The sequence below is a fragment of the Phaethon aethereus genome (assembly GCF_964289735.1).
Source record: "Phaethon aethereus genome assembly, chromosome: 2".
NCBI classification, from domain to species: domain Eukaryota; kingdom Metazoa; phylum Chordata; class Aves; order Phaethontiformes; family Phaethontidae; genus Phaethon; species Phaethon aethereus.
This window is the reverse complement of record NC_138582.1, coordinates 167,307,976-167,331,874: the sequence shown is the minus strand read 5'-3', so window position 1 is coordinate 167,331,874 and position 23,899 is coordinate 167,307,976. Positions and strand designations below refer to the sequence as shown.

Below are 23,899 nucleotides of genomic sequence, written 5' to 3'. Positions count from 1 at the left end.
AAAGGGTTTGCCAGACGCCGATAACATTCCTGTAGCAGAGCCAGGAGTGCGCTCAGATCTGATTCTGCCTGTGCCTCAGAGTCTGAATGGGAGATCTTAATCTCACAAAGTTTAAAGAAGTTTGCCTATCTATCTGCTCTAAACCAAAGCAACTACATTACACTGAACTAAATAAAATTAAAAACTGAAACTTTGAGATGCTTTACTGCATGTAGATAGTTTGATGTGAATGGAAAGCTAAGGGAGAGACAGATGTTCATTCAAAGACTATATAAACCTTTCTGGTACTCCGTTATGTCTTATATTCAGGTTGGTTTCCAAATCTAACTTAAATGCTAATTCCCCAAGATTTGTATTTGCATAGTCAGTTTAGTATCTCCACACTACATACAGTAGGACATGGAATTTTTGTTGGAAATTGATTTTGGAAAGAGCTACTACTTTATCAGCACTCAGAGGAGTTTGCATACTGACTAGGAAGAAGGTGCTATGATAAATATCAGAAAGGAAAAGTTCTTTACTAAACTCTCATGAAATATTCACTCTCAAGAGAGAGGAATAATTCTAGAAATTTATCTGCCTTTTTTCCAAGGCATTTTTTCCAATCTTCAGTTCAGTAACTTGTTCCAATTTTGGTAAAGTGTTGCCAAAATATGTCACTTAAAGAATTCATTTCAGAATGCATGCTGCTGTTTCAGTACCTCGTGATTATACATCTCCAGAGTACATAATTTCAGTACATGCACTTTTTTTAGTAATGAAAAACGGTTATCTATCACAGATATTTACCATTTAAATTTCAAACCCAACAGCTCTTCTGTTTTCTTGTAATTATGAAGAAGCAAACCACATATCTTGTCTGTCCCTTTGGTGTAAATAAATCATAGTGTATAAGTAGTTACAACGGTATAAATATAAAGATACTGATACAGCTTTCTCTCATCCGAAAAGAAAAATGAGCTACATCAGTGTGAGACACTGTTACACACCAGTTGCACCCAGTATAAGGAATGTACTAGTGTTATTATTCTCATAACACAAAAGCACAACCCTTAGTGCAAATTTTATGACAAACGAATTTTGTATAGGTCAGCCTTTATCTGCAAAGCCCATATGGTTACCAATCTGTTTAGTGCAAAACGAGACTTACTAATATCAGGTAAAGAAGTAAATATGTATTTCTTGGATGATATTTTACACTTGCACTGGAGTTTTGTAGGTGAGGAACTAGGCAGTACAGAGAAGGCATATAAAATGACAGAAATCTGGGTTCAGCATCTTTCATCACATTTTTTGAAACAATTGCAGGATACAGAGTGGATCCAGAAAAAGACCTCAAGGGGACGTTGACAACTTCACTGCTTCATCTGTAACCTTGATTTGGTGGTGGAAACTCAGTCTACTCTCAGAAGCTGTATGTTAAAGGCAGTGACAAGGAATTTACGTAAGTGTTGTTTATATTATAAGCAAAATATCTGAAGCACAAGGTGATTGAGGTGAAACTCTCCCAGCCTGCAAACCATGTCATTCTTCCTCATCGTAAACTGCACAACTGTTGTCCTATTTCCTGTATTGGTGGGAATCGGAATGTGCTAATTCAGTTATTTCCTTTTTGTTTTTACAAATAAAGTGCAGGTCAGGTCAGTCACAAGATTGGTTCTGTGCCATTCCAGTCAATAACAGCTCCTTGCCACCTAGAAATGAAAGCAATCATTTTACTCCATCAGTTAATCAAGTCATGGGAAAGGTAACCCAACACTCCTCAACCACCCAAAGAACCTTAGAGAGACTAGGATGGACTCATTTGGGGTAACTAACCACATCTTTTCAAAGGGAAAGGAACAAAGTGAGGTACTTGTGCCTCCTAAGTTCATGTGCCAAAGTTTAGAGGTCAATCTCCTTACCCTTCCTCCAGTCGCTTCTAGGCAAGAGTCCTCAGCAGCAGCTGACTCAGAACAAGTACCTTCGTGTTGCAAAGACTGTAGGGAATCCCCAAGAACCTGATCTAGTTGAAGATGTCCCTGCTCACTGCAGGGGGGTTGGACTAGATGACCTTAAAAGGTCCCTTCCAACCCAAACTATTCCATGATTCTATGGGTACAAGAATTAACCCTATATAACCAGAATGCTCGGTCTCAGCTGTTACAAGGACATTTGCACACTCCCATTCAGGGAGGCCTCTGATTAGGAGCTCTGTGACTCTCAGATCCTAAGAACCAGATCATTTCATTTAGCAGTTATCTTTGTTCCTGACCCTGGTTCCTCTGAAGTATCCAATGGCTCACTTTAATGGCAATGTTTTGCTTTTCTTGTGCAGAGGTTTTTTTTTTTCTCTGCCTTCACTCTTTCTTCAGAATAACACTAGACATGTATACTAAGAACAATGTTTCTGAATGAGTCCATATGCATGTGCACAAACACCTCCCATGTTTTTAACTCTCGTCTCTGTATTGGCTGCTACTGCTCAGCTGCCCACTCCAGGAGTGTGACCAACTCTGAATGCAAAGAAGGTATCGATCCTGCATTTGTCACCAAATGTGTCTTCAAATCACGGCAGAAGACAAAGATCTGAACCAAGACTCGGTGAAATCACGATGATGCTCTCCAGTGATGTCACTGGGTTGAGGTGAGTCATCTTACTGTACAGCCAGAGTCATTCACTGCATGAATTGCACCCTTGTCGGTGGCATTCCTCACATTTGCAAGGTCATGGTCCAGATCTTCTAAGAAATAAACTATTGCATTCCCAGTGTCAAGTATTTATATCTGTTTTGAAAATCTGTCTCAGAGTGCATGTGCACAGTAGTTAAGACATTGATGAAGGGCTGGAGACAACAATGAGTTGCCAGAGTGCCACATTCTTTCTGTCACCGAGGAAAGGATGTGTCAGCAAGGGTATGGCAGCTCAGTCCTTTTGCTGAGCAAGTCAATTAAGTGTAAAACAAAACCAAAAGCTCAATTCACGCAGTATTCAGTGCAAAGACTAAAAGGAAGTGACCATCTGAGGGCTGTTGTGAATTTTTTCCTTCTTTTTTTTATTTTGTTGAGAAAATAAAAATTAAAAACTTGCAGAAAGGCTGTCGTCATACCAGGACTTAGTAGGAATACACAACAGTGATGCCTCACATCTTAAGCTAAAAGCAGAATATGTTCTAGCTGGTAATATTCTTCCTAGTCTGGCATTCACCGGTGGGGAGAGCTGTCCCTGCCAGAGGTTCAGAATATCACCCCCAGAACAAACAAATGCAAGTGAGAAGCATAATTGCTACCTTCTGTCCCCATTGGATTTTTCAGTAATGCCATCAAATCATCCCTTATCCTTGTGTACAATCTTTCCAAGGCACCACCTTCTACCTCATCAGGGTAATTAAAGCTTTGAGAGGGCTCCACAGAGACCCCACAGAGGCCAAAAGACACTGAATGAAATCTGCTCTGAGACTACACTGTTCTCTGTGAAAATACACATCATGTGCTGATACCATTTTTGCAGTTATGGCTTAAGATGCTGCTAATCACTATGCAGTGAGGAACTGCCTTTTTCATAAAAAGCTTTCAAGAGCTTAAACAGAAAATGAAATTTTGGAGCAGGACTCAAGGTAACTTTCATAACAACCCTTATCTCCTGTGTTTATTTTCAAACCATTTTTGCTGAGCTGTTTGTAGACTGAAAAGCAGTCTTTGGCTGTTTGCTCCTATGGAGACGGATTCAAAACTTTTTTCACCAATTGCATCTGCACAAGAAAAGGTGTCAGATAGGGAGGAACCTCACTGACAGGTGCTGAACAAGTATCTTTCTTTACAAAACTGTCCAGACATTGCAGCGTGATCATTTCCCCAAACTATCCTGCCACAATGTAATTCAAATGCAACCCAGATTCTACCTGATGATTCAATTATAAATTATCAGATTAGCAACGTGAAGACTACATTTGACCCATCTGGTTCAACTACAACCTCACCCATGGGTCATGGATTTAACGGGAACCCAAGCGGAACTGGTTCAGGCCCTGAACAATGCTCAGTCTGGAATAACATTCAGAAAGTATCTCCTGTACTAATCATTTGGTATTGTTTTAGAGCACACCAATAATTCAGGATGAAATGCCCATGCTCTCTTCTTATCCACTAAATTTCCACTGGACGTCTCACTTCAAACAGATGAACTAATGTATCATACATCCCCACTATCAGAGAGGAAAGCTGATACTAGAGGGTTAACAAAATATACCACTGGATTCAGATTATAATATCAGATCAAAGTTTTCTTCCCCTCAGGCAGAGCTAACAGATGTTATTTCCACCAGTGCAGAGAGACGCCAAGGATCATGACTGTGATATAAGAGTATTCTTCAGGGAAGAATGGGATAAGACGTCTGCACGGCATCTCCCAAACAACCCAGGGATGCACATTCCAGACATCTCTTGGTCAGAATCTGACTGCTTCTACAGATGTCTAGAGCTGAAAGTCACAATAAAAGCGCAGGTACTTGTACTGACTCTTTGGCTGGGAGTCTGCACGATACAATGATACCTTTGGGTGACTAGTCGTTCTAGCCACCTGAGTGCTACCTGCTCTAAACTCAAATCACATTCTTCTGACATTTTATAGGGACTAAAAACATGAGTCTCCTCCTCCCGCAGAAGCAAAACAACCCTTCTCCTCTGATAATAATAATAACAAAAAAACCTAAATACAGAAACAGTCTGTTACATATGCAGTTTTCCCTCTGGGATAGGATAAGAGAACAAACAGCAGACAGATGTTAGGCATATAACTCAGTGCATTACAGGATGACGGTGTTCAGATACTGGGGTACATTTGACCCGTCTGTAAGGGGGGGTCATTTGAGCCATCTGTAATGGTTAAGGCTTTTCACGGATTAAAACAGAACTGAGTCACGTGAATGAAAAGAAAAACCCCAATCAACATTTGGAAACAAGAGTTAATCTTCTCTGTTCTGATTGTTCAGACTGTGAAATTCTCCACACTGCCTGAGAAATTATCCTGCATTTTTTTATGAGAAAGGTTTGATAAGGAGCTTCATGATGAATGCTGGGTCAAAATAAGTAACAACTCTTTGCTTGTTTGCTTACTTTACTAAAAATCAGTTTAGGAGTGTTTTCCATGGTTGTATGATGGAAAACATTTACTTTTTTACCTCCCAATTTGTTAAAATTATGGTTAGCTTGGTTTGTTTTTACTTTTCCTTGTATATTGTTTCACAGTTGGAAGAAAAAGTTCTTAAAACAAAAAGGAAAAATATAACATGAAAAACCTTTATCAGTAAGGCCATGCTTAAATAAATAGGCTCAGAGAAAATGGAGAATACTGGAAACAAGAAGCCAGACTGATCAGGGTAAATCAGACAGTCCTGAGAATAGTACCAACAAAATAAATTGACACTGGAATTTGCTGGCAATTTACTTCTCCAGTAGATTAGAGCATGGAATTTAAAACAAACAAACATCACCATTACAAAAACTGTTTAACTTTGATACAAGGCCAGGAATGGAAGATCTTCTAAGAGCAACTTTAAGTAGCTGCATGCATTATTCACCCTCACTGGGTGGGTTTCTGAGGCTATGTATTATTTATTTTAGTTTGTAGTCATGCTAATGTGTCACTAGGACAGAGGAATTGGTACAATCTATATGTGCAGGGAGCCTGGACTAATGTCACTGCTGTCATGTTACAAGGCACCTCTTCTACTTTTCTGTAACTTTATAATGGCAGCCCTGCGTGAACACGCTGTTTGGCAGTCATTGACCTTTTTTTTTTTTTGGTGTTTTCTTACAGGACAAATTGTGGCAAGGAAAGGAGGGAAATTACAAGAGGAATCTGAAGCTGCTTGGCTTGCTGATTTAATACATGTTACGGTCTTTGACAATGAGGCTTTTACTTCTTGCTCCAAAGATATGCAGATAGCAGCTTTCAAAGTCGTGCTGCTGGAGTTGATATAAGGCTGATTTTTCTATCCAGTTAAATTTCTCTATTTTTCTTCTTTCATGTCTCACTAAACTGAAAATATTCTTGTTAATTTTAGTATGACTTGTATAAATTACTTAGAAGTCCATCATTTAATATCATATAGACCTTAAAATGGCCATGAAAATCCTAACATGACAGGAACTAGCCTTACATTTAAGGAGAGAATATGACCTAAGAACTGTCAAGAATGACTTCACAAAACACCATGTTTTGTGACCTTGAGAAACTCTGTGCTTCCCACAGACACATGGAAAGCTTGAGAAAACTGAGGCTGTTGAGCACAGGGCTTCATGCATCAAGAATGGTACCCAAGTCCCCCAGTGCAATTGTATTTTTCAGAAAAGACTGATGAAGATTGAAAAAATTTTCTCCTTTTCTCATTATACTTCTACTATACGAATCAATCGCTTCTGGGAATCTAAATGTAGATCTATTGAAATCAAGTTGTGCTCTCAAACTGAACTTGTCTCAGTCAGTTCTTGGTGATGTAATGAAGGTTCCTCTAAGAATGAAGTGGACAATCTTAGTCAGCTTGATGTTAAATACAATAACAGACAATTAAATGTGTAATACTTAATATCACAATCTGGCCTATTTAGATCCTTTCTGGTTTTTAAGCAGTAATTTTGCAAGATTACTTGCTGTAATATTTTTTACCACATTCCAGCCTTACATATATTATTTATATAAGGAACTGAACTTATCTGTATGAAAAACTGTAGTTTCACTTACTTTGTTCTAATACAGTGCTCAAGTGGAGGAGTAAGATCATTTTCTTTATCTTCAGTGCACATCTGAGTCGTGTCTGCAGAGACATATCAGACATGATTAGTGGCTGGAGTATATTTTATTCATACAGAATACCGCAGTAGCTTCTAGGAACTCCACTCGTAGAAGTGACAGACTGCCACTCACACTGCAAATCCCCTAGCCCACAACAGGCATGTACCCACTTCGGATTGAAACACCTTGGAAGATGAGTACTTGAATACCATCTCATGCCCTCGTTCACACGATCTGAACAGAGTGGCTCCAAACAGGGCTTGGAATGCTCGGAGTAGATACCACGACTACAGCTCTTTGCAAATGGCATGGGCTTTACAGCTGACCTTAGAGTGGACAGTCTGGCAGTCACTGCTTTGCCATCTCTTAAACGCTTTTAGCTCATAGTCTACTGTTCATGTGATGGCAAGCTAAAAGCTGAAAAGGGGTGACAACGCAAACTTGCTCTTGCAAATGATCCCCAGATTGTGCCCAGTATTATTTGTTCTGGGCCAGAAACTTGCCCAAATTGTGCTGACTACTTAACGGTAAGGATGATCGTGGAACAGTGTTCACACTCATGCTCTGACTCAGGTTAGTTTACTAACATGGAGATGATTTCAAGGAAAAACATGGATTAGAAGGTGAAAGAATGTCCTGGAGGGCCATCATGAGGTTTTTATTTTGCAATTGATGTTGCAATTACTAAGAAACCCATTTTTGATACTCAAACACTAAGGACAGCGGTAGTCCTACACTTGAATAGGAAACCCCAAGTCCAGTTCAAACTGGGATAAGAATTTTTCACCCTGGAAGAGAAGATTATCCCTTGACTGTTGAGAAGGTAATGCACAGACAGGAGAAGACGATTTTGTGCTGGATATGAGAGCTACCACAGGCTGTGAGCATTGCCTCAGGGAGGAAAGGCAATTGCGCTGTTCTGGAGAAAACAGAGAGGTCAGTGTCTCAGACACTGGATCTGTCAACAGTGAAAGTAGTCGCTGAACTTCCCAGGGAGAAAACATCCTGCGACCAGCTTGGATGTCAGTCTGCTCAGCTGTTTCCTGTTTTGGAGTAAAACATTTTAAACTGCAGCAGAGTAGGGTTTTTTCTTTTTCTTCTTTTCTGTCTGTCATCCAGCCAACGGGTAGGTTGCAAGCAACAAATGATGCCAAGACAGGGTGTAGGATATGAGTCTGCTTCAGTGACACTGATGTAGACAGGATGGGAGGCAATTGCTCTTACATTCACAGCTGCCAGTCTCAGATATATCTGTCTTCCTCATGTCATCGAGAGAACCTGGCTCTCCCTGGCTTGTTGATCTTGTCGGTATAAATACATGCAAAAAATTCTGAATAACTGTAAGGGCTGGAGTAGTAGGAAATGAACAATATTTAAAAGTACATAAAGTACTGGCAGTTTTCTCCTAGATCCTCAGGAACCTAGATATATACAGGAATCTTGTAAGATTCAAAGGGCCTCTTTTATCCTAATATTGAAGGGTTTATAACGGTTCGGGTTTATAATGGTTCAGGTTTATAATGGTTCATTAGAGGTCTCCAATAGTATTTGGACCCCTCTAGGAATTCCTGATACTGATGTTCTGGATCTTCTCATAGTGAGAAGCAACAGCCACCGTCTTGACCATAGTACTGGTAGCAGGATATGGCATGGCTGCCTTTCCCAGTCATTGACAACTTGCTGAATTTCATAATTTTTAGACTTGAGTTCCTCCAACCAGGAGGTCTGAATGGAAGTTTTTCATACAAAGGAATAGGAAAAACGGTATCACTAAAGGTGTATCTTAGAGTAGTAGGCAAGGAACATTTAGCTAAGTTAATTAACCAACAAACTGTGTTAAAATGTTTCATACAACTCATTTGGAGCAAGCAATATTGAAGTTACACTCTTCCATCTTGGAGTCACCAACAGAAAGAAGGACATGAATACGACCTCTTACATCTTCACTTATATTCTAAGCTAAGGGTAATGAGAAACTGAGTGCCAGAACAATTACAGACAAACCTGCTATTCAGGAGATATGATAAGCATAGGTTCAGAAGACTGGAATCCAAACAGACAATCACTGAGAGAATAAACCCTGCTCATAATTTAAACGGCAACATTAGGAAGTGATGTTTTATTACTTACCTTTCCAGAAGACTTTTGCACATTGGAACAATCTCATCTTAAACTGTGTGAAAAAACTCTTCTGAAAGTGTCATAACCAATACACCAGCCTTCCCTAGAAGCTGCCTCCGGTATCTGAACCTCTGCTAATTTCACTGCTTGTGCCACCTCCTGTGGGATCTGAAAAGGGGCTCAGGATGGTGTCTATGACTCTCGAAGAATCTTCCAAGAAATTCAGTTACATTCTTCTTAGGGATTACTCAGCTGCTTTTTGAAAACACCTCTAAAAGGATACTGAGTTGAAGGTATGCACCAATGAGATATAAGAATGATTTATTAAAACAGACCGTACAAGAATACCCTATATTTTCACTTGGAGACAACATATTGTAAATGTTAACATAGATAGGTGTTAACTGTATATATTAGAAAGGAGGATCAGTATTTCTCTGAGCAGTACAACACACACAACTCAACTCATACAAGTGCTCTCTGTGACATATAACAAAAATCCCAGAATGTCCACTTGGGCCCTAAACAGCTGGCAAAAAAAATAGATGAGCAAAATGCAGAGAGTTGTTAATTTAGATACACTGGTTTGTTTTCCTTCTCTGGCTATCAGAAATTCCTATCCCAACGGAAAGGACTGAAGAACCTACATCTCTTTAGGATAGTATGTTGAACTCACTAGCAGGCATTGCCTGCTTTTAGGAAAGAACTTTGTATTTCTTGTCTACATTTTGGCAAACAGTTATGAGTATGAGAAGCAGGGCAAATTCTCAATATAAAGTCGCAACTGCTATTACCCCCAAAATGTAATTCTACTCTTTCTGGAATTTTTGCCTTTCTTGCCTGCTGTAAGTTATTCAAGATTTCCTGAAACGTGACCTTGATTTTAATCTTCCTAATTATAAACAAGATTCCCATTTCAAGGAATTCACCTTCTTGCTAGTGAAAAGCAAACAACTTTGCTAACCAGCACTGCTGAGATGTAACTGTGCAGCACCCAGGACCTCATTACTGTATCTCTAAGTAACATTGGCTAACCATCATAGCTGGTTGATATTTTCACAATGGAAATACCAGTAATACTTAGTATTCTGTTATTTCCATCTGGTACTGCATGCATGGTTTGGATGTATGATCAATGTTACCTTTTGGATGTAAAGTAATTTCAGTTTTTCTCCAGACCTAACAAAGGATTACTGTACAGCCAGAACTAAAAAAGCATTCCCCTGGAATGATGAAATTATTTGCATTTTATAGCCTTTTGCAGAATTTCACAGATTAACAAAAGATTTACGAGGACACATCCCTGGAAGAGGCTATAGCCACAACAAAAAGATATCCACCTCTCAATGCATGTTTAGCCTTTGAGGAGAAATACACAGATATGCCATGACAGGTTGAACAGTAAAGAGAAAAAATTATACACACTCTGAGCACTTTCTCATCCAGGGATCTCAGAGCGCTTCGTAGCTCTGGACTTTGGAAACATTGATGATTTATCAATCTTCTCTGTCAAAAGACAGATAAGGACACCTATTTTGGACCCTATGTTACATGCTGCAACACAACGGAAAAAATGTGTCGCGATCTCTCTAGTCCTGTGCTGAACTCTATCATCTGTGTCACTTACAAAGAATCTTTTATCTGGGACAGACCATGTGGGAACCAATTGGCAAGTATAGTCCTGTAAAGCCTATGCATTTTTTGGAGATAATATATAATGTGATCACTACAATAGAATGACAGGGATTTTAGTTAAAATAAGAGGATAAATAACAGGCAGAAAGATGATTGAGTTCACTACCAAATCCTGTGAGATGCTAAAGCCCCCAGCACTCCCACCATACAAACAGCTTTGCCACAAGGACTCAATTAGAACTTACAACACCCGTGTATATAACATCCTGTCCAAGAATCAGAATGTAGGTGCAAACAAAGAATACAGACAGCTTATTTTTAAAGAGTGGACTACAATAGAGTGGCTCCTTAAGATTGAGAAGGAATTTGATTAGATTTTATAAATATATTGAAGGAAAGAAAACAAAGGTTAAGTAGGATATTATTAGCAAATAGGAATTCAGTGGTCAAGAATGTCTTAACATGGCAATAAGTAGGAGCTTTCTAAGCATCAGAATACTTCTTGTCCAAATGCCTTCCAGTTGGAGAAATACGTAATTACTGTAAAAGCAGCTGCATAATTTGGCATGGTTTCATGAAAGAATGTGTGTAACAAGTTGGAAGATCTTTTGCATACTTGTGTTTCCAGGTATGCTTACAAGCAGGTGAGAGACTAGACATTGATAACAGATTACTGCCATAAAGTAGCTGGTTTTGGAGGCAAGGATTTCATGCTTCCTCACCCTCTCTGCTCATTTTATTACAAGCATGTAGTGTTGAGGAACAGGAGACTTGCACTTTCTGCCTGTAGAAATTATGTGAGAAGGTGTGAAGGAGAATGGCAGTAGTTAAATACGGTTTATAGTCCTTCAAGCATGAATAGGCCAGATCACAATCTGTTCCTTGGAAATCAGTGTCACTGAAAAATTTCCGAGTCTCTATAAAGTAGCACATGCTCACTTTTAACCCTTTCAAGAACTTATCCTCAAAATTTCCTTGTGAAATCTAATTTCCAATTAATCACCAAAACTAATTATGGAAATTAAGAAACAGGCACACAAATAATCTTTAATGCCTGAGACCACCATCGTTTGTATCATTGGATTCTTCTTTCTGATGTGATGCTGTTGCCACCAGCAGAGATGAAATGCAGAGTTACTGAGTTATACATACCAACTGTTAACCGTATTTCTTCCTCCTGGTTGGCCAAGCCATCATAATAATATAGATCAAATCTCCGCTCTGTTTTGCAGTCACCTAGTAAATCCTTTTCCAAACAAAAAAGCACACTGAAGTGGCTTTCACTGCACACCAGCCAAATTGGGTATCTAGGGGTCTTCAGGTAACAACCAACCTAAAAGAAGATACAAAACATTAGAACATCACGGGAGGCAGAGAGAGAAACAATTCATCGTGGAAAACATGAGATGTATAAGATCATTTACTTATTATAGTTTACAAACATTAATGAAGACTCATTATACACTGGTGATGAAGCAGACCAGGATAGCTCTGGTAAATCATGGAACATATAAAGCAAGTATCTGGCCTTGAGTTATAGGCAGGTAATGAAATCCAGCTGTAGTATCCTTACAGCAAAAAGTACATATCCCAGATGATCACAACAAAAAGGAATCCTGCCCACTGCAATAGCTATAAAACCGCAGTGTGTTTAGGTCAAGAATACTACATGATATCAATGGGAGACCGTGCTCTTATGCAACAGTACCTGGAAGCCAGGCAAGAGACTTCATAGGATCTCAGATGACATGGGACACCCCTATGTGGGTAACTAAACTGAGCCCAAGTATCTTTTCTTAGATTAAGAATATAGTACTTTCCCTTCATTTTAGCATCTTGTTCTAGCTTCACAGTACAGATATGTAAAATATTTTCAGTTGCTAAAAGAAAGCATTAACAGAAGCATGTTTTGATTCATTATTCTTAAAAATGAAATATTCTTAGCTGAAAAAAACAATGATTTCTTTAACAGATGCCTTTTCTAAGCCTTCGTCCTCCTTTTGAAAGTTTGAAAGTATACTTATTTATAAATATCCGAAATATTCTGTATGAAATTGCATATAAATTATTCTCATACTCAAAACGCTTTAAACTACAATACTCAAGAACTTTAAACTAGAATTGATGGAGGAAGGGGATACCAACAGGATTGCATTTGGTAAGCCACGAGCTGGCATGGCATCACCTGAGGGTAGCAATGCTAGTGCAAAGTTTACGTCGCTCCTGGGAGCACAGAGGGCACAGGAGTGTATCTGAAGTGCTCGTACACCAACACACACAGTATGAGAAACAAACAGGATGAACTGGAAGCATCGGTCAGCTCCTAGAGCTATGATATCATTGATATTAGTGAGACTTGGTGGAACAAGTCCCATGATTGGACTTCTGGGATGAGGGCTACAGGCTGTTCAGGAGGGATAGGCAGGGCAGGCGAGGTGGAGTTGTTGCACATAAGGGAGAGGTTTGATTGCAGAGCCCTTATAGTTAGTGATGATGTGGTGGACAGCCTCTGGGTAAGGATTAGGGGGATGGAAAACAAAGGAGATGTTGTAGTGGGTATCTACTTCTCATCACCTAGCCAGGATGTAAGCACTGATGAGTAATTCTATAGGCAATCAGGAGAAATTTCTGGAATGGTAGCCCTTGTCCTTATGGAAGATTTCAACTTCCCAGACATGAACTGGGTATATCATACTGCTGTGACGAGCAGGTCTTGGAAATTTCTGAGGTTTGTAGGAGATAACCGCTTGTCACAGGTACTCAGTGAGCCAACTAGGAAAGATGCCCCCCTAGGCTTGATGTCTGTGAATACAGAAGGACTTAAGGGGTATGTGATGGTATGTGGCTGGCATGGCCACAGTGATCATGAAATGGTTGAGTTTAAAACTTTCAGTGTAATGAGAGAAAAGGACAGCAGAATTGCTACCCTGGACTTCAGGAGAGAAAACTTTAAGCTATTCAGCTATTTAGCAGAATATCCTGGGAATCTGCTTTTGAGGGCTTAGGGGTCCATGAGTGCTGGTCAGTCTTTAAGAACCACCTTTTAGAAAAACAGGAGCAGGCAATTCTACTGTGTCGTGAGCCAAACAACCGGCATAGAAGACCAGCTTGGCTGAACAGGGAACTCCTCGTGGAGTTCAAGAGGAAAAAGGAACTGTATGATCTCTGGAAGAAAGGTCAGGTTTTGCAGGAAGATTACAGAGCTGTGGTTCGTTTATGTAGGGAGAAGGCATGAAAGGCTGAAGCTCAATTAGAGTTGAAACTGGCCAGAGATGTTTCAAATAACAAGAAGGGCTTTTTAAAGTATGTTAACAGCAAGAGGAAATCTAAAAAAAACATTGGACCGATACCAGAAGATGGTATTGAAGATGGTCATCTGATTAATAGGGATGAAGAAAAAGCAGAGGAATTCAATGCATTTTTTTGCCTCAGTCTCTAATAATGCTGATAGACCTTGGGCTGCCTGGTACCCTGAGTCAGAGACCACAAGTGTGGGAACAGTGACTTTCCGTTTATGGACACTAAAATTGTAAGGGACCAGCAGTATCAGCTGAATGTCCACAAGTCCATGGGGCCTGATGGGATTCATCCCAGAGTTATGAAGGAGCTAGTGGATGTTATGGCAGGACCCCTCTCAATCACGCACCAGAGGTTTTAGGAGTCTGGAGAGGTTCCTGGTGACTGGAAGCTAGCCAATGATCTACAAAGAGGGCATGAGGGAAGACCCAGGGAACTACAGACCTGTCAGTCTAACCTCAGTTCCTGGAAAAATTATGGAGAAGATTATACTGGGTGCTATTGAAAGGCACTTAAAGAATAATGCAATCATCAGGCACAGTCAACAAGTCCTGTTTAACTAATTCGATATCCTTCTATGATAAGGTCACCCAGCTAGTGGATCAAGGGAATATGGTGGATGTAGTTTTTCTGGATTTTAGTAAGGCTTTTGATATTGTCCCTCACAGCATCCTTCTGGAAAGGTTGTCCAACTGTGGGATGAGCGGGTTTACGGTGCACTGGGTGAAGAACTGGCTGAAGGGCAGAGCTCAAAGGGTTGTAGTGAATGGGGCTACATCTGGCTGGCAACTGGTCACCAGTGGTGTTCCTCATGGCTCAATTCTAGGGCCAGTTCTGTTCAATATACTTACTAATGATCTGCGTGCAGGAGTTGAATGCACCATTAGCAAGTTTGCTGATGATACCAAACTGGGAGGTGCTTGTTGACTCTGATGAGGGACAGAAGGCCTGGCAGAGGGATCTAGATAGATTGGAGCATTGGGCTATGATTAACGGGATGAAATTTAACAAGTTGAAATGCTGAATTCTGCACCTAGGATGGAGTAATGCTGGGCACAAGTATGAACTGGGAGAGGAGTGGCTGGAGAGCAGCCCTGAAGAAAGGGATCTGGGGGTGCTGGTCAGCAGCAGGCTCAACATGAGCCACCAGTGTGCCCTGGCAGCCAAAAAAGCGAACCACATCCTGGGGTACATCCCACACAGTGTAACCAGCCGGTCAAAAGAGGTGATTATGCCTGTATAATGTATTCGGCATTGGTGTGACTGGAGAATTGGAGTACGATGTGCACTTCTGGGCCCCACGGTTTAAGAAGGATGTGAAGGTCTTTGAAGGCCAGAGGAAGGCAACAAAGCTGGTGAAAGGACCGGAAGGAATGTCCTATCAAGAGTGGCTGAGGACTCTGGTCTTGTCTAGTTTGGAGAAAAGGAGGCTGAGAGGTGACTTCATTGCTCTCTGCAGCTTCCTGAGGAGGGGACGTGGAGAGGGAGGTGCTGATCTCTTCTCCCTGGAGTCCAGGGATAGGACACATGGGAATGGTTCAACGCTGCACCAGGAGAGGTTTAGATGGGACATTAGGAAGCATTTTCTTACTGAGAGGATTGTCAAACACTGGAACAGGCTTCCCAGAGAGGTGGTCGATGCTCTAAATCTGTCAGTGTTTAAGAAGCATTTTGACAATGCCTTTAACAATATCATTTAACTTTTGGTCAGCCCTGAATTGGTCAGACAGTTGGACTAGATGATCATTGCAGGTCCCTTCCAACTGAAATAGTCTGTTTTATTCTAGTCTACTTATCTGAGGCATTATTCTTAAATCTACCAGCTATTTAAAATTTGGGCTACTACAGCAATTATTTGGATTTGTGAGTAATTGCTTTTATCTATATATGTACCCATTTATCAGTTTAATCAGTTTTTTTTCGCTGCTTCACCCCATAGTCTTTAAGGTTCAAGTCCAGCAAAGGATTGAGGCTAGTTTTATGTCTATTTAGGCTCATATCTATTACTTCTCATGAAACTTATGTTTTAAGGCAGACATATATATGCTTCAATACCAGGGGGAGTGTATCTATGGTTTTGAAATGTAATACATGCTGATACAAAGAGTCTTGGAAGTTTCCTGCATCCCCTGAGGTCAGTTAATCTCTTATACTTTCTTCTCCTCACACTAGTGTGTTCTGAGACAGATACCATCTTCTTATTGCGTGCTGCTGCTTTAAAGCTGCAGCATCAGTTAATGATATTAGACCCTTCAGTAGTAACTTCTCAGTAGTTCTGAGAGTAAAAATGGTGATTAGATTGCTTAATGTAGCAAAGAAACCTTGTTTCTTCCACCTAGGATTTTAATATTCAGCTACAACAGATATTTATTATTAGCTATATTCCTGTCATTGAAAGTGGTTTTCTAAGTTCAGAATAATACTGTTTTGTCCCCCATTGAATTGTTGGGTTTTGTATCTTTAATAAATCGCTCAGGGAAACTAAAAAATAAAATAAAACATTTTGCTTTTGGTGGAATGTTTCTGGCTACAGCTCTGCTTATTATTCTTGTAGTAGACAGAATCACTACTGTGCAGGACGCTGGGTATAACCATATTTATTTTATTCCCAGTTTTACGTATCCTTTGCTAAACAGATGTTGCCCTGCTGGTAAGCTACCAATCTGCAAAACAAGGAATGGCAGCCAAGTGTGCAAATAGACGTGCACAGAAATGTAAGATCAGTTTCTGTCTCTGTAATGCAGACACATGGACCAAAGGAACTTTGCTGGTTTAGAGTTTTGGGGAGTTTTGAAGACGTTTGCATAGTAATATGGTTAAAGTGATATAATCTACAGAAATCATGTCTGCCTATTTCTACCTTTACCTTTGCCACTATGGGATCTAAATCATGCTTCAGCGTATGCAGTGGGTGCTAGTGGAAACTGGAGGACTTTTAACAGAAAAATTCTCCTACATGTTTTCTAGATAAAGATTCACGGATACAGCTTCCACAGTACAGCCCTCAGTTCCTCACCTTCGGCACACAGGTGCAAATGTAATCTAATATACTGCTAAAGGGCAGAAGCTGACATATATGCTGTTGTAATTAAAAAACTAAACAGCATCTTACGTGATAAGTAGTGTGTGAGGTTTTCATTATTGAGATTTAGAATTTATATCTGAAGTACTACATGCGTACTGTAGTACTGATCAATCAGTGAAAATCAATTATCTGATGTTAGATAACAAGTCTCTAGCTAATTAAGTAACTGTCCCCTGACTCATTACTTCGCTAATATCTACTTAAAACAGCCTTTTATACAACAGTTTCGCTTTTTATGTAAATTCTTGGCTTAAAAGTAAAGAAATTTTTTACAAGCTTACAAAAATACTCATAACAGGAGTTACCAAAAAGGGAAATATGCAGATGCAACAAAAGATGGCAAATTAGAGGGATATGGATGAGAAAATTCAGTCTCACAAACATGTGTATTTCAATATGCAGATAAATCAAAGCCAAAAAGGAACTGCCAGTCTTTTCCTAAAAATGTGTTCTTCCTACATATGCCTGCTAAAGTAACTTCCAAGCTTCATCAAACAGCATTTGACAAAACAAGATCAGAGAGATACAGAACTGTTTCAAAGCACACATCCACTCCAGTTCTTACTCACATGAACAGTCCTATTGAAGTCAGGACAAATTGTTCAGATGAGAAAGGTCTGGAGGAACATTTTCCAAATATGTACAGTTTTCAATTACAATGCTTGCAGAAGAAGGCAAGGGCATGAACTTTAAGACAATAAGGAGAGTATAAAAACATTGCAGGTCAAATCCTCATCTCCCATAAAAAGGGAGATGTCTTAATTTCAGTTACATCAATTATACTAGTTGAGGATTAGCTGCTGCCTTTAACATTAAGTTGCATTCTAGTTGTTGGCTGGTCACTGCAGGTTTGCTTCTCCCCAAAACCACTGGCCACTCTGTCCTACTATCGTCACCTTCCAGGGGCTTCTGGTTCTCAAGATACCTCAGGTTATTCCTACATTCCAGCTTTAAGGCCAAGCAACATGGAATGTTTTTTATCGATAAGGCTAAAATTCCTTCCTCTCCTCAAACATGTTACTTTGTCTAGACTTCATATAAGGAACTTCCCTCTCCCACAGCATTCTCCAAAACATGTCCAGGTTTCTTCTACAAAATATAATTCAGAACCATGCTACTGGTAATGCAAGGGCAATCATCATTGTGAGGATTCCTTTGCCCACTTCTTCAAGCATCAGTTGTTGAGTAGACTAAAAGTATGTCCTCATTTAACTGGTGCAGCTGGTGAGTGGTGTGTGCTTCTTCAATTGCCTGGCCAGGTTGCTTGGTGGTAGTGATCCTGGAATATAACAGGACCTTGAAGCATGACAGGGAAGAAAGAGCATGAACAACCAGCATTCTGACTCCTCAGGAAAACCTTTAGACTCCTCAGGAAACCGTTTAAACTCAGTGAGACTGTGTGTCATCCAACAAGTGCTCACCAGAGAACGGGGGCCCTTCTTTCCAGCTGTTGTATGCTGCCCTATGAGTGTAATGCTGGCTCTGACTTCCAAAGGCAAACCAGGGATATGTGACTTGAATCTATTTTATTAAATAGTATTATTTTTCTTAAGGGCTCAACAGCTGTATTTCTACTTTGCAGAACATAAAAAAAAATTCCTTTTTTTTTTGCTGCTTGCAGTATCCTAATGCATTAAAAAGTAATAACGCATCACTATTCAAATATTTGTTTTCAAACATGCTCATTAATCTTCTTCAGGCAAAAAAAAAGTAAGGGGGGAATGAATTAAGTGTCTTTTCAAGCTGCATGTTTTTGATTCCTATGGAAACTTCACTAACCCTAATCCTCTCCCTTACAAAACCCTTAAGAATGCTCATAAATTTCAGGGACACAATTCTCATCTTCGGAAAATGTCAACCTTTCAAAGGCAAGCACCTTCAAAGGGCTCATTTTCAATACTACGGGTGGTCTTTTTCCACATCTGACTTTAGTGTGCATTCATACAACGGTGAAATGAAATCTACAGACAAATATTTATTCCTGGAGAATTATTCCAATATATCTGCCAGAATGCAGATGCCATATGGTACTTCACCATTCAGATTTTATTTGCTCATTGAACAAGGCTATCTTTTGCCATGTGTATACCAAAGGAAACAAACAAGAAATATAACCAAGATTCTGTGTTTCTTGGACTCCATTACACAATTTACCTTGAACAGAAACAAACATTAGGTTATCACTCCTATGCAGTGGCCATGATTCAAAGAAAAGGAGGAGATCATATCAAAACCAAGGGGATCACTGGGTATGTGATGTTAATGCTAATATGATGGCATTTTTCTCCAGGAGTTTTGTTATCACTTAATAGAATTTCACTTCCTTGCTTGTTGGACTTTTTTTTTTTTTTTAATTAAATTTATAATCACGTTTGTTAGCCTGAATACAACTGTTATAGATGCTTATTTTCCAAAGTAATCATACAGTGCAGTACTGAGACCCATACGATTCCACAAAGGTCTGGGTTCTGTCAAACAGAATAATTGCTAATTCTACTGAATCCAATAGGATAGACAAAAGGATAATTACACAAAGCTTCCACAGTTACAGGCCACGGCCTATTGTTTGTTCTGCCAATGTTTTTTCCCTGCAATTGCAATGACCTTTACTGCATTAATATTAAACCATGTTCCAACAGTGTTAAGACTAAAGTGTCAATGGCGTAAAAACAGATATCCTTGCAACAGCCCTTGGGTTATCAAGAACACTACTGATTCAGTTCACCTACTCCACCAGCACTATTAAAACACCAGGTCAGCCACATTGCTATTATATTTGCATATAGTTAAGGGACACTGTGAGGGTAAAGTTATTGCCATTGATATGTACTTGATTTCAATCAGATTAAGAAAAATAAAGTTAATGCTCACAAGACCTGACATTCAGAGTATGCATAATTTAATGACTATGCCAAGCTAAGCAGAAATTGAAGAGTTTTTAGCCATTTATAAATTGTAGTAGAAAACACTACTGCCACGTGGGAGCCCTAGATCAATTCTCTGCAGCTTTGAATCCATTTTGTTGTAGAAAAGGAAATATTTATGATAATGAAAAGGGGGAGGGTGGGGAGGGAAACATTAATGAAGAAGAATAGAAGGGGATGTGTGTTTAATGCCAGGACTACCAAACCAAAGAAAAGGCTCCTGGAAAGCATTGGCTTTTGACTAAAGTTCTCTTATGCTGCTACAACATAAAAGACGACAGCAGTTTTGGCAAGGAAAATAGATGTCAGGGTGCCAGGTAGCCTCAGGATCTTTTCTTTATCCTTGTCCCATTCTGCTGCTTTTCTGGTATGTCCCATCAAGTGAAGAAAATGTTGAAGGGGATTCAGACCCTCTCTCAGACTTCAGTACTTCTCCATTCCCTCAATACACACGAGAGTTTATAATTCATTTCAGTAAGTTACTTCACTACAATGACAAAGACAGGTCAAGATTCAGTCCGCTTAACTCTTCAGTAACCTATTTCTAGGCCTTCTAACTTAGGTTGGTCCCTAGGCTTCGGCTGTCTGTAAAATCAAACAAGAGATGGGTATTGTCAGAAATTTAGACACCCGCCCTGTTCACCAGCTATAAAGGGAGTTGGCTGGACTCTTACCTGAAGCATTTTCAGCCTATAAAGGACCTAAAGTTAGATGGGATAAATCCAGATCCAAATGCAGGTATTTGTAATCCAGAGAGACATGGAAAATATTTGACTTATCATTTTCTGTTTTGTCTGTTTGCAAAGCATGCAGGACTCTCTTAAACATGTGGGGTTTGTTATTCTTATTGTCTTAAATAAAAACTCTGTGATTATATTTTATTTGGAAAGATGTTGACAAGAAATCAATGCCAATATCCCAGCAACAGTGACTGGCCTCTGGGAAAATAACTGTCCATGGATAAGTAGGAGGACAATAGGACTTCATTTAATAAAATTTCAGTTCCAGGCTACAAAGGGAGATGTAAAAACAAGGAATGAAGAACAGACTTTTTAGACGGACAATGCTTTGTCAGCCTTGTTTCAGTCAAACTTGTATGAATCACATGTTGTTGCCCACAGTGGCGCTCACAAACATCTTACATAAATAGCAGGGTCCCTTGCTGAATGCATCTACGCGGCACAATATCTACCGCATATCCATTACTGAAAAATAAGCAGAAAATTAAAACCAACCATCAGCTTCCATTTTGCACATGCATATTTTTGTTGTTGGTTTCTTAAATGAGATGGTTAAAAACCTCTTTCTAAAATTCCCCCTCCGCAACCCCACCAATGACCTGGCTTGAATCCAGTCCATCTGACTGAGAAAGGCGCCTGTTTAGCAGACGTATTTCCCAGCGAAGAAGGTTATAGGAAGGACGTTCCACAGGGCAAATAAACAGGTGAGGTGCCAGAAGACAGAGCATGTGTGCTGAATTTAATAATTCAAGTAGGTCTTGTTATAGCACAGAGTGTGCTGGTTTCATCAAAAGGACCAAAGATAATATTTCCCATCTGTGGAATTTTAATGAATAAATTCTGTTTATTTATGTTTCTCTCTCTTTTTGAAAAGGAATAGGAAAAATGAGCATAACTTCTTTGTCAAATGCCACGTTCTCTGTTAATTTTCAGAAATACAATAACATAAAAGCATCAGTCTCTTAAAATGCTGACAGCTCAGACAGAGTCTTGGACATTGTCAAGAATCAGAGTAGGGTGAGTTTGGGAGGTCAGATGATAGGAGGTTTAACTACTCTATCAGGACAGGTTAAAAGCAGGAGAGAATCAGTGAAGACAAAGAAGAACCAGAGTCAAGGTTCAAAAGAGAAGTAACCTTGAATACTTCAGGTACAACAGCACATACTTAAAGTGGTTTCAATAAGCATTTCCGAAGGATGGCCAAATTCATCAGCCAGGATTGTACTAACTTTAGAACGAGAGATTCAGCAGACCTGTATTCTCTTCCCAGTTCAGCAACTAGCTTATTGGATGATTTATTGGGATAAGCACTTTGACTTTTGTTCATCTGTTACCCCACCTGTAAAATGGTAATGAAACTTGCCTCTTTTGCAAAGCAGAGATCTATTCATAGGAAACGACACATAAATGCTAGATATTATTATTATAATTATTAATGATAATAATGAAGATAGTAGTATCTTTTTGATTTTGCAGATGAGAATGCACGTTATTTTTCCCTTTTGTCACTGTTAGTCTATTAAATGATCTGGTATAAATATGATGAGCATCTGTTTCCATCTGTTTCTACTTTTAACATCACAATAAGTTTTGAAAAGAGCATTTCATCATTCAAAGTTTTTTCACCTGCAATTTTAATGCGGCACTGAGGCCAAAGACTCTGACCCAAATGCAGGGACTGTCTCAATCACAACTTCTATAATTGGCCCTGTCCACTTCTGTGCCTCACCCTCTTCTCTGAGGTCTTGTCCCTGCTGCAGAAACGACTCAGCTTCCGCGAGACTACTGCTAAACTGCTGCATGATGCAGCCCAGCAAGCAGAGGAAAACCTGCACTAGTTTTCTGTGGACTGACCAGCTTTTGGAAAAGTTTCTATTGCTTTAAGACCTCTAAAGAAATCCCAGGAAACCTAAAATCTGAATTTAGGCTTCTTAGTTAAATGTGTAAGATCAGATGGAATTAATATAGCTTAAACATGGGCTTAACACAGAGAAAAGAAATCCAAGGATGTGTGACTTGCCTACTGAAACATAACAGGACTGGACTTTTAGCTTTTTTTTCATTAAAATAAGGAATCTCACTATGAAACTAAATGTTTGCATATGAAGTAGATTGAATGAATCCATCTGTCATTGTGAAACAATTTGCAACAAGTAATTACATTACAAAAATTATACTGAGCATAGTGATATGTTAGGACTAAGAGTGATGATTAGACATTAACAATTCCAGACAAATTACATGAAGCACACATTTTTCCAATCAGCAAAGATAACACATTCAGTACGAGCCACTGAAAGAGATTACTGGCTCAGCAACAGAGGGATTCTTCAGGCAAACACTGGAGAAAAGGGACTGATCATTTTGTTTTGATTTGCTACTGTTGAAGTTTGACAGAAGGGTTAATGAAGTTCTCATGCCCTTATGATATTTTCAACTCAGAAGACACGCCAAGGAAACTGTGGACTATACAAATACTCTACGTTTTAGACATGGAAGATAAAATGGTATAGAAATCTTTCTCTATGTGATTTTACTGCATCCAGCCTGGTATCTTGCATATCTCTTCCTAAATGCATTGCTAAGTTGGAAGAAGTCTAGAGTACAGCAATAAAAATAAGGTTTGGACAGGATGTACTGATGAAAAAGGGAGGAACTGTTACATCAGCTTGCAAATGTCTAGCGGATGAGGATGAATTGTTTAAGGGGCAGGTTGGATTAGGAGTGAGAACGATAATCAGAGGAAACTAAGTAAATGAACGGTCAGTAGCCAACAGTAGTATATCCAAAGCACAAGCTGTGTAGTAGGTAATAAGGTCTCCGCATTTGCAGGTACTTGCAAATCTGTATTTCCACCTCCTCATATTTTAAAGTACAGATGAATGAGAAAAAAGGTAAGATTACAGTTATATGCACTACAATCAACTAATAAATGTACATCTGAACAAAAAGACAGAAACTTCATGGATACAGATTTGTAAAAGAAAGCCTACTATATAACAGGACATAAAAATATCCTGAATTATCCACTGAGAGACTGGCTGGATATGACCTAAAGGGAGTTTTCCAGCTCTAATGTCTATGATTCACCATATATCATGTTCAGAATTTTCTTACTCCTGGAAACAACAAAAAAAAACCCCAAAACCCAAAAAATGACAGTCCTTTTCCATTACTGGTTTCAATTACCATCCTCATAGCCACAGCGTAATTGGATTCTGAATCCACTTACCGAAACACTGAAAGGAAGAAAAGAGTCAGTTTGAAAAACTTACAGGCAAATGCTATTCTCAGTTCCAGCACTGCAAACTATCGGTGACATTAA

General features: G+C 39.4%; 1 protein-coding gene across 1 annotated transcript in view; it reads right to left on the bottom strand.

Moving 5' to 3' along the window:
• Positions 1 to 1,645: 1,645 nt before the first annotated feature.
• The window catches only part of MINDY4 (MINDY lysine 48 deubiquitinase 4), a gene marked incomplete at its 3' end in the record, with an annotated part of 85,782 nt that continues 63,528 nt past the window's right edge, over positions 1,646 to 23,899 (bottom strand). Inside the window, exons 16-18 of the mRNA XM_082014794.1 lie at positions 11,681 to 11,861; positions 6,722 to 6,794; positions 1,646 to 1,694 (exon numbers count right to left, since the gene is read on the bottom strand). Of these exons, the coding sequence (XP_081870920.1) occupies positions 1,646 to 1,694; positions 6,722 to 6,794; positions 11,681 to 11,861 (303 nt within the window). The remainder of the gene's footprint in view (positions 1,695 to 6,721; positions 6,795 to 11,680; positions 11,862 to 23,899) is intronic.